Source organism: Eriocheir sinensis, chromosome 30, assembly GCF_024679095.1.
Source record: "Eriocheir sinensis breed Jianghai 21 chromosome 30, ASM2467909v1, whole genome shotgun sequence".
NCBI lineage: Eukaryota > Metazoa > Arthropoda > Malacostraca > Decapoda > Varunidae > Eriocheir > Eriocheir sinensis.
In genome coordinates, this window is record NC_066538.1 from 6,227,426 (window position 1) to 6,238,784 (window position 11,359).

The following is an 11,359-nucleotide window of genomic DNA, read 5'->3' on the forward strand; positions in this document are numbered from 1 at the left end:
CAGGCAAAACGAGGTAAGGGTCGGAGCATTAAAGTCACGTGACCTAATCTTACCAATACACTTGCTTGGGGGTACTAAAACAACCACTTCCTCATTTCTTCCTCTCCCCTCCCCCTCCCTCCCTTTGTCTTAATCCTCACCTCACTCCTGTTCCTCACCCTCGCCCCCTCCCCTGTTTTCCTTCTCCTTTATTCCTCATTATTCTGTGTTAATTTTTAACTTCAACTTTCTCCCTATTTCTTTTCCCCCAACCTTTCAAGTTTCCCCTTCCTTTCCTCCTCCCTGTCCCTCACCCTGTCCTTCATTCCTCATTATTCTTTCTGTTCCTTTCTTTACCTTTAACTTTCTCCCTTCCCCTTTCTTTCCCCCTTCTTCACCCTCCCCTTCTAACCAACTAAAGCCACCCCATCCCCCTTTTTCCTTCCTCCATAACCTCCTCATCTCCCCTGTTCCTTTTCTTTTCGTTCAGTATTATTTTTTTCCTTCCCTCACCCCCCCCCCCCACTCTGTCCCTCAACCTCACCCCCCTCTGTCTTCTTTCCCCATCCTTCCGTCTGTTCCTTTCTTTCCCTCAAGTTTCTTCCTTCCCCTTCCTAACCCCCTCCCTGTCCCTCAACCTCACCCCCTCTCTGCTTTCCTCCTTCCCTCCTGCCTCTTCCCAAACTCCCAAACTTCTCCCTTTCCTCAATCCTCCAACACTTCCCTCTTGCCCCGTCCCTCCCTCTCCCCAACGCCCCAACCTGTCCTTGTTCCGGCTCAGTTCCCTCCCGCTGTGCCTGGTTTTAAATGGGGACTCAAGTTTTGGTGCCCTGATGAATGTTGTCCGTGTGTCCCCCATTCTCAGACGCTTCCGCCTCTCACCTCATCTATTTCCGAAGGCCGAAGAGAAGGTGAATCGGGTTTAAATGTTTTATAAGTTTACGGTAACAGAGGAAGGGTCAAAACACCACCACGGTCATGAAACTACCCGTGGATGTGCTCATAGCTAGGGGCTGTATTACCAAACATTTCGTCGCCCAAGTATATACATTTGACAAGGCTTTCGTAGGAGTTTTGGGCATTTCCAGAAGTAGTTTTGTAGTTTGACCCTTCTTCTGTGCCGTGAACCTAAAGAAACACTCATTAGAACCTGACTGACCCCCTCTTTGGCATTTCCAGTAGTAGTTTTATGGCCCTGGTGGTAGTTTGACCCTTCTTCTATGCCGTGAACCTAAAGAAACACTCATTAGAACCTGACTGACCCCCTCTTTGGCATTTCCAGTAGTAGTTTTATGGCCCTGGTGGTAGTTTGACCCTTCTTCTGTACCGTGAACCTAAAGAAACACTCATTAGAACCTGACTGACCCCCTCTGGCATTTCCAGGAGTAGTTTTATGGCCCTGGTGGTAGTTTGACCCTTCTTCTATGCCGTGAACCTAAAGAAACACTCATTAGAACCCGTTTGATCGCCTCTTTGACCTTTAGAAATAGCTGATGTGAGAAGCGAAAGTGTCTTATAATACCTTCCTAGGCTAAAGTCTTGTTAAATTTGTGCGTCTGAGCGTCGATATGTTTAAGAATACGACTTACTTTTGTCCAAGATTCTCCTCCTCTCCACCACCACTGCCAAGGCCAAACTGAACTTCACTCCCCTTCTTCTCCGCGTCTCGAAGTGCGTGAAGGCTCGAAAAATGTGAATAAGATAGTTGAGACAGAATTACGGAGTGGTGATTGTGTGTGTGTATGTGTATGTGGGGGGGACGAGGTTCCTTATTTCTATCTCGACTATCTTTTTCACCTTTTCGAGACTTTCCACTTCAAGACGTGGAGGAGAAGGGGAGTGGAGTTCAGTTCGGGGTTGGCGGCGGTGGTGGTGAAGTGGACAATGTGAACACACGTGAGTCTCTCTTAATTAAGTATTTCGGCTCCCAAGCTCTCGTATTCGACAAGGCTGTCATTGGAGTTCTGAGCATTTCCGTTTGTGTGCGTGTAGGGTGTGTGTGTGTTTGTGTGTGTGTTTGTGTGTGTGTGTAATTCACCACGGCCTGATCACGTGTTGGACTCGTAATCGCCAGCAGGTACCCTCCCGACATGAGCAAGTGTCTGGAGAATCTGGAACTGCTTAGCGTTCTTATGTGCCAGGACCTCGCACACCCCATTCCATTTGCTCAAGGGGGGACAGTAATCACTCCTAGTCAACGGAAAGAATCCGGACTAAGCGGGATCGAACCGCCGCCCTGTTAGACCGTGAAGCCTGGCAGCGCAGCGCTCTAACCAGATGGCCAACGTAGTGTGTGTGTGTGTGTGTGTGTGTGTGTGTGTGTGTGTGTATTAAAACTTCGCTGGTATTTTAATATTACAACTCCAGGGCTGGTGTATGGAATGAACTGATTACGGTGTTGTGTGTTCCTGTGTGTTTCTGTATTTTTTTAAGTGTCTCGGTATTTTTTAATGTGAACCGTTTAAATCGTGCATAATCTTACTTCACTAACTGCTGTGTACTATTTCAATATTTCACTTGGTATTTATTTTTCGTTTTGATCTTTGTCTATTTTTGAGCCATTTTATTTTAGTGAGTGATCATTATTGTGAAGATGTAGTTTTTGGTGTTCAATAAGCCTCTGTTTAACTATGTAGGGCGGGAACAGGGTGGTGACGGGGCGGGGCGAGGCTGGGCGGGGCAGAGGGGTGGGGGTCAGGTCAGGGGCGAGGCGCCAATCAGTGGTTTGTTGCCGGGGTTATAAAGGCTGCGAGGGGAAGGTCAGGATTAAGTTCCTGTCCTTCCTCTGAACGAGGCGGTTCTCTTGTGTGCTTGTCTGTCCGTCAACCATGGCCGGCGTGGCGTCCCTCAACGCTACATCGACCTTGCCTCAGGTGAGCGTTTTAGATTTTTTTTCACCGTGTTGATAGTCTTTTCGTCTCCTCACTAACACTACTACTAACATGAAACTTCCACATTTACTTCCCTCACGCCGTCCTCCCATTCCCCCGCAGCACGGTGGTGTGTATCCGGGGGCCTCGCAGATGTCGCAGTGGGCGGGTATGGGCGGCGGCGGTTACGGGCTGGGGGCGTCCGCGGGCTTCCCGTCCCTGTACCCCCTGCACGAGTTTGCCTTCTCGCCCTCCTCCACGACCTACCCGCACCCCATGACGCTGGGCGCGGGTCTGGGCCCACAGCAAGGCCTCGGTGCCTACGGCGGAGCGCAGCAACAGCACTACCATTACCAGTTCCAGCAGCATCAACAACAACAGCAACAACTGCAGCAGCAGCAGCAGCAGCAACAACAACAGCAGCAGCAACATCACCAACCGGAACTTGCACAACCAGACCAGCAGCCGCCACAACAACCAGAACAGCCACAGCAGCAGCCGCCGCCCCTCGTGGATGGAGCGCCACCAGCCGTGTCGCCACCGGCAGAGGCACCCAAAGCAGAAGGTGTCGAGGCAGACAGAAGCTCACGGTTGGGTCCGGGAGGTATGGGGCCGCCCCCGCCATACCCGGGGCAGTTCCCTGGGGCGGGGGGCGACATGGCTCGCGGCGCAGCGCTGCTGCACCACCAGAGCCAGATCGCCGCTGCGCTGCTCAGGACGCAGAACGCCGTCAGCATCCGGCGGTGCCGCCGCTGCCGCTGCCCGAACTGCCTGGATATGTCACAGGACGGGGTGTCGGCGAACAAGAAAAAATTGCACGTCTGTCACGTGCCGGGCTGCTCCAAGGTGTACAGCAAGACCTCACACCTGAAGGCGCACCTGCGCTGGCACGCGGGCGACAGGCCCTTCAGGTGTCACTGGCTGTTCTGCCCCAAGGCCTTCACGCGCTCCGACGAGCTGCAGAGACACTTCCGCACCCACACGGGGGAGAAGCGCTTCCACTGCCAAGTGTGCCAGAAGCGGTTCATGCGCTCCGACCACCTCCACAAACACATCCGCACCCACGAGACTTCCAAGATCCGCTCCGCCTCCTCCACAGGGGCGCCCTCCCCCTCAGACCTAGACGCTGACGCCGAGGATGACCTCGACGACGATGAGGAGGAGGGCGAGGACGCGTCGGAGGAGCAGCCTTCATCGGAGGAGCTGCCTTCACTGATGACTAACACCTCCTCGGCAGACTCCACGTCCCCGCAGCCTGCCCCGCCCCAGGCTGACCAGCAGGTGCCCAACCCCTACGCCCACCGCCTCTACGACATCCTCGTCAACAGGAATTGCCTCTGAGGTCCTTCCGCATGGGTGTAAAGATTCACTGACGTGTTTTAATCGACGCAATCTTTTACTCGCCTCGTCAGTGGATCGCCGTCGGCTGCACCAGCGAACAAGACTTAGTGAAGAACCGCTGAGGAACTCTAGGGGCTGCCCGCGCCGGCCACAGCCAACCTTATCAAACGACAATGGCCACACTCCAAGCTCTCCTTTCCTGCTGCTGAACACGACAAACCAACGCCAGATTTTTAGCTTATATGTAGCATTCAATGTTTTACCACTTTTTATTACTTATTTATTATGTTGAATGTAATCTGAGGTGACTGATGCCAAGAGGATGGCCTGGCAAGGGGGAGCTTGTAGTAAGGGCGTGAAGGTATCTCGCGTCTGTTATACAGATGTGTAAGTATATCTTTTTTATGTGATACGTATAGATGTTTTGCCAAATAAAAGATTCCCTATCATCACTGTGTTCCTTGCCCACACTACAGAATGGACATCAACTTGCTAGAATCAGTTCAGAGGAGGATGACCAAGAAGATTCAGGGGCTGAGGAACCTCCCATATCAAAATAGACTGAAACATCTAAACTTAAATTCACTAGAAAGACGAAGAGTTCGGGGAGATCTGATAGAAGTATTCAAATGGGTCAAGAGTTACAACAAAGGCGATATAAGTAAAGTACTGAGAATTAGCCAGCAGGATAGAACACGCAGTAATGGATTTAAATTAGAAAAGTATAGATTTAGGAGAGATATAGGCAAGCAATTGGGTGGTGGGGGAATGGAATAGACTCATCAATCACATAGTTAGTGCAGGGACGATAGCTTGTTTTAAGAGTAGACTGGATAACTACATGGACGAGGATGACAGGTGGCAGTGAGGTGTGGGTGCAGTAAGGAGACAGGGTACTGGAACGTACGCCCGTACCGAAGGTAAACGAGGATCAAGCCTCTATCTGTAACCCCTGAAACTACATCTCACCCATCGTGAGTAGTGGGGGGGATTCGGGAGCTGCCCTGTGTAGGTCACTCGGCCTCTTGCAGTTTCCCTATGTTCTTCCCGCCTCCTCTCTCCCCCTCAAGACCGTCTTCCCTTCCCCCCTCCCCTCAAAGCAGTCACATCGGCCTCTCCTTGGGTGACGCCGCCCATCCCCTCCCCTCACCCACGCCCCTCAAACTACCCGAGTCTATTGTGTTCAACTTGGCACGTGCGTCAAGACTAGAAATTAAAGCTGCACACACACACGCACACACACACACGTGTTGTTAACTAAAAGCACACCTGGGCAGAGCAATGGCACACACCTGTCGATGATAATGGTGTAGGTGGTGGCGATGACGATGACGGAGAGAAACAAATGTGATGATAGGCGACAGAATACGTAGATAGCTCAAACCGAGGAAAAAATGATAATGAAAAGATCCCGGGAACGATAATGGCGACGTGGAGGAGGAGGAGGAAAAAGGCGATGGGAATCATTGAAAACAAAGATGATGGAGAAGAAAAACAGTAACACAAGGAGAGAGAGAGAGAGAGAGAGAGAGAGAGAGAGAGGAGGAAAAAGGCGATGGGAATCATTGAAAACAAAGATGATGGAGAAGAAAAACAGTAACACAAGGAATGAGAGAGAGAGAGAGAGAGAGAGAGAGAGAGAGAGAGAGAGAGAGAGAGAGAGGACTGGCAAGGCACAGTGTGTCGTATCAACATGGCACTCGACAAAATTGTCGCCTGGAGCGGCTGCTGGCATGTCACCCTGGCCTCTGACAAAACCCAAGCAATGGTAATATCCCGCAGGCGAGATATCAACAATCTAGCCGGGCCGGGGATACAGCTGGAGGGGAAAACGCTACCCCTTCAAGACTCCATCTCCATTCTCGGAGTGGAGTTCGACGCGGGACTCTCCTTCACCAACCATGCTAAAAAATATCAAAAAATGCAGCATGGAAGCTCAGCTGTGTACGGCGCATCTCCCATCTACTTGACGCCAAAGGGACTGAGGTGCTCTACAAGGCACAAGTACGCCCCCTCATGGAGTACTCCCCCCTCGCCTGGTCCTCCTGCCCTCCATCCTACCTTGCAACGCTGGATCGTGTCCAGGCCAGAGCCCAGCGTCTGATACAGCGCACAGGTCCTCAGCACGTGCGTGGCTCCCTGCAACCTCTCCAGGAGCGCAGGGATGTGGCAGGCCTGTGTGTAATGTTCAAGGCACACAACCTAAACACACCCCACCTGGCAGCTCTCAAGCTCCCCGCGCCCCCAACCCCCATACACTCCACCCGAGCAGCACCCCACAGACAGGAACAAGTGGCTGTACCCTTCTCCAGGACAGAACACCACTTCCGCTCCTTCTAGCCCCTCTACAGCCGCCTGTGGAACCAGCTTGTTCGCCACACCGACCTCCACCATCGCGCGTCACTTCAAGACTTCAAGCGGGAGGTGAACAGCTGGACTATTGCTTAAATGACACTCTCATAAGTAGGTCTGGGTGCGAGAGGGATTTAGGGGTCTTAGTGAGCTCTGATCTCCGTCCAAGGGCACAATGCATTCAAGCTAGAAATCGAGCTAATAGGGTACTGGGATTTATTTCAAGGAGCGTAAGCAACAGAAGCCCCGAAGTCTTCCTCAAACTATATTTAGCACTAGTTAGACCTCATCTTGACTATGCGGTTCAGTTCTGGTCACCCTACTATAGAATGGATATCAAAATGTTAGAATCGGTGCAGAGGAGGATGACTAAGATGATTCAGGGGTTGAGAAACTTGCCATACGAGGAAAGACTCAAACAGTTAAACTTGCATTCTCTAGAAAGGCGAAGGGTGCGTGGAGACATGATCGAGGTTTATAAATGGATGAAGGGCTTTAATAAGGGAGACATTCATAAGGTTTTGTTGGTAAAAGAACCGGGTAGGACACGAAGTAATGGGTTTAAACTGGATAAATTCAGATTCAACAGGGACATAGGCAAAAATTGGTTTACTAACAGGGTGGTGGATGAGTGGAATAGGCTTAGCAGTCATGTGGTGAGTGCCAATACAATTGTCACATTCAAAAAGACTAGATAAATTCATGGACAGCGATATTAGGTGGGGTTAGATACACGGGAGCTTAGGGTCAAAGGAGCTGCCTCGTACAGGCCTACCGGCCTCTTGCAGACTCCTGCGTTCTTATGTTCTTATGTTCTTATTAGGACTTCTAGGCAGTAATTCAATGTGTGTCTTGTATGTAGCTATAGATAGATGAAGCTTAAAACCTTCAACTTTAGCACAATCTTCTGTAAGCCCTGTTTAAATAAAAGAGAGAGAGAGAGAGAGAGAGAGACCAACTTTTCCCTCTTATAGCTTAACCCTAGAACACTAACCTTAGAAAAAGTCACACCACTACTAACCATGGGTACATCATACCCGATTTTGAAAAAAAAAAAAAAAAAATTAAATGTAAAGTTTTAATGGAATAAAGTTACATGAAGGGACTTCAAACTTTGTATCTTGACTTAACATTAAGAAGAACTGAAAAACGTATTGTTTTGGTATGAAAATCAGGTACTGAAAAATGTTACTAAAAATAGGAAAAATGTTCAAAAATTTCAAAAAAAAAATTTCATAAATTTTTTTATCATCCGATGGCTTCCAAACTTCTTGTATGGCCTCCCAGGTCCTGTGATCCACTGCACAGGTGATCACTAAAAAAGTACGTAAACAATATCCTAGGGACATGTACAACACCCTGTATCACCAACCATGGGTATGCCGCACCCGAATGTAGGCCTACAACAAAGGTGAGCAGAGAGAGCGAGACAACGTGACCTTCCCCTACACTGTCAAGCGGGCACATGAAGCTACTGAGGAGGTGGGTACCCTCAGAGCACCGGAACCATACACAATGGCAATGACGTCATTCGCTTCGGTACCTCATACCCATGGTTAGCGTTCTAGGGTTAATATCTAACCGTGGGAAGAAGTAAAAAGATAGCCTATTAGAGTTACACAATTTCTTTTAGTGTATTTGTTGTTGTTGATTCTGGAGGTTATATTTATCTTATTTATTTAGATCTAACATTTCGGATCTTAGAAAATATAAGTATAGAACATATATAGCTCCCCCTTCCTCTCTTCCTGTTTCCTTTCTTTTTCCTTTCCCAATACTTTTCCAATCTCCTAACACTACTTTTCCTTCCCCTGTCCCTTCATTCTCTTCTTTTTCTCTTAGCACTATTTTTCCCATTCCCTCTTTCCCTCCCCTTTCTCCCTTCCTCCTCTCTTTTCTTCCTTTCTCAATACTTTTCCCCTTCGCTTCTCCTATTCCCCTTTTCACTCCACTCTTCTGTTTCCCTCTTCCTCCTCTTTTTTATTCCTTTCCCAATACTTTTTCAATCTCTTATCATACTTTTCTTTCCTATCCCTTCGTTCTCCTCTTCTTTATCCCTTAACACACTATTTCCCCTTCTCTTCTCCTATTCTCCCTTTCACTCTACTCTTCTGTTTCCCTCTTCCTCCTCTCTTTTCTTCCTTTCTCAATACTTTTCCCCTTCGCTTCTCCTATTCTCCCTTTCACTCTACTCTTCTGTTTCCCTCTTCCTCCTCTCTTTTCTTCCTTTTTCAATACTTTTCCCCTTCTTTTCTCCTATTCTCCCTTTCACTCTACTCTTCTGTTTCCCTCTTCCTCCTCTCTTTTCTTCCTTTTTCAATACTTTTCCCCTTCTTTTCTCCTATTCTCCCTTTCACTCTACTCTTCTGTTTCCCTCTTCCTCCTCTCTTTTCTTCCTTTCTCAATACTTTTCCCCTTCGCTTCTCCTATTCTCCCTTTCACTCTACTCTTCTGTTTCCCTCTTCCTCCTCTCTTTTATTCCTTTCCCAATACTTTTTCCATCTCTTAACATACTTTTCTTTCCTATCCCTTCATTCTCCTCTTCTTTATCCCTTAACACACTATTTCCCCTTCTCTTCTCCTATTCTCCCTTTCACTCTACTCTTCTCTTTCCCTCTTCCTCCCCTCTTTCTTTTATTCCTTTCTCAATACTTTACCAATCTCTTAACGTTACTTTTCCTCCATATCCCTTCAATCTCCTCTTCTTTTTCTCTTAACACTATTCCCCATCTCTTCTCCTATTCCCCCTTTCTCTCTTCTTTTCTCCTTCCCCCTTCATCCTCTCTTTTGTTCCCTTCTCAATACTTTTCCAATCTCTTAACGTTACTTTTCCTTCTCCAATCCCTTCGTTCTCCTCTTCTTTTTCTCTTATCTTCTTTTTCTCTTTCACTCTACTCTTTCCCATTTTCTCCTCCCTTCCCGTTTCCTTTCTCCTCTTTTATTCCTTTCCCAATACTTTTTCAATCTCTTAACAAACTTTTCTTTCCTATCCCTTCATTTTCCTCTTCTTTTTCCCTTAGCACACTATTTCCCCTTTCCTTTTCCTATTCCCCTTTCATTCTACTCTTCTCTCAACTTCTCTTCTCCTCTCCCTTCACTCTTCTATCCGAACATACTCCATTTTCCTCCCCTCACTCCTTCTCTTTTCTCTTCCTATCTTTCTTCTTCCTAATTCACTCCATTTTCCCTTTATCACCTCTCTCTCTCTCTCTACTCTTCCTTCCCCATAACACACCCTGCTTCCCCTTCCTTTCCCCCATCCCTCTCTCTCTCTCTCTCTCTCTTCCTTCCCCATAACACACCCTGCTTTCCTTCCTTTCCCCATCCCTCTCTCTCTCTCCTCTTCCTTCCCCCTAACACACCCTGCTTTCCCTTCCTTTCCCCCATCCCTCTCTCCTCTTCCTTCCTCATAACACACCCTGCTTCCCCTTCCTTTCCCCCATCCCTCTCTCTCTCTCTACTCTTCCTTCCCCATAACACACCCTGCCTCCCTTCCCTCCCCTCTCCCTCTCTCTCTTCCTTTACACCTATGGCCGCAGGTGTTGGCAATCTCCGCCTCTCTCAGAACACTTGTGCGGTTGCGGTTCTCGAATCTTCATGAATAATTTACCTTCGTGAATAATTATCTTCGTGAATAATTACCTTCGTGAATAATTATCTTAGTGAATAGTTAGCTATATTGAATAATTATCTACCTCTTCGAAACGAGAGGGTCGCACCATACACCGTAACGCTATTCAAGGCAATGATATTAGATCGTTTGCATTTTTATTTTGGAGTACCCTTATATCTATCACAGTGGGAAGTCCATATATTTTTTGTTCACTTATTTCTGAGATAGATTTTTGTTTGAACTTTTTTGTTGTTGTTTTTTTCATTTCGGCCCACTTTTATTTTCTAAGAACCCCCCCCCAAAAAAAAAAAAACTAATGTAATTAAATCTATATATCAATTTTTGTGGTTTGAAATGTTCCTGTATTTTTTTTTAGGTACATTTAGGTAGGTTTTGGGGCACACTTTTATTTTCTAAGAACCTTAAAAAAAAACTAATATAATCAAAATCTATATGTCAATTTTTGCGGTTTGAAATGTTCCTGTATTTTTTTTTAGGTACATTTAGGTAGGTTTTGGGGCACACTTTTATTTTCTAAGAACCCTTAAAAAAAACTAATATAATCAAAATCAATATATCAATTTTTGTAGTTTGAAAGTGTTCTTGTATTATTTTTTAGGTAGATTTAGGTAGTTTTTTTTTTCTCTCATTTCGGCAAATTTTTTATTTATTTATTTCAAGGAGCCGTAAAATAAAACTAATCTAAATTCAATCCAAATCAGCCGTGGGTGACGCGCGGCTCACAGTTCACAAAATAACCTCGTAATCCTCTCATGATTACTTTCAGTGCCTATATATTTCCCGGCCAAAAGTATTCTCATTAAACATTCCCCCATTGCACTCTACCCTAGCCTAACCGTAACTAAGCTAACATAACCTGGACCGGGGGCTGAACCTATTTATTATTATTATTATTTTTTTTATATAGTAAGGAATTTGCCTCCCACCCACCCGTCCTTAAAATTAGCCTCCTCCTCTCTCCGTCTCGCTCACACCAACTTGAACAACAACTTATTTTCTTCTTTTTATTCTATCCACAACTTTCTTTATCTCACTTGCTATTCAATCCCTTATTTCCCCTTATTTTACCAAACATTTCAGGGCTCAAGTTCACATATTTGACAAGGCTTTCGTAGGAGTTGTGGGCCTTTCCAGGGGTAGTTTATGACCGTGGTGGTAGTTTGCCCCTTCTATACCATGAACT

At 46.9% G+C, this 11,359-nt stretch overlaps 1 protein-coding gene across 2 annotated transcripts; it reads left to right on the forward strand.

Moving 5' to 3' along the window:
- The first annotated feature begins 1,802 nt into the window (after positions 1 to 1,802).
- LOC127005507 (transcription factor Sp5-like) lies at positions 1,803 to 4,639 on the forward strand. Of its 2 annotated transcripts, none has more exons than XM_050874416.1 (2): positions 1,803 to 1,875; positions 2,973 to 4,639. In XM_050874416.1, exon 2 carries the CDS (start codon positions 3,003 to 3,005, stop codon positions 4,188 to 4,190), a length of 1,188 nt encoding a protein of 395 aa, XP_050730373.1. In that variant the 5' UTR covers positions 1,803 to 1,875; positions 2,973 to 3,002; the 3' UTR covers positions 4,191 to 4,639. The 2 variants fall into 2 exon arrangements, with proteins under 2 accessions (XP_050730373.1, XP_050730372.1); XM_050874415.1 differs by lacking the exon at positions 1,803 to 1,875 and adding an exon at positions 2,671 to 2,852.
- Positions 4,640 to 11,359: the final 6,720 nt, after the last annotated feature.

Excerpts from the sequence above, each read along its gene's own strand:
- LOC127005507 (XM_050874415.1), top strand. The coding sequence starts at position 2,808 with ATGGCCGGCGTGGCGTCCCTCAACGCTACATCGACCTTGCCTCAG. Across the intron at positions 2,853-2,972 it reads CTACATCGACCTTGCCTCAG|CACGGTGGTGTGTATCCGGG; the intron begins GTGAGCGTTTTA and ends ATTCCCCCGCAG.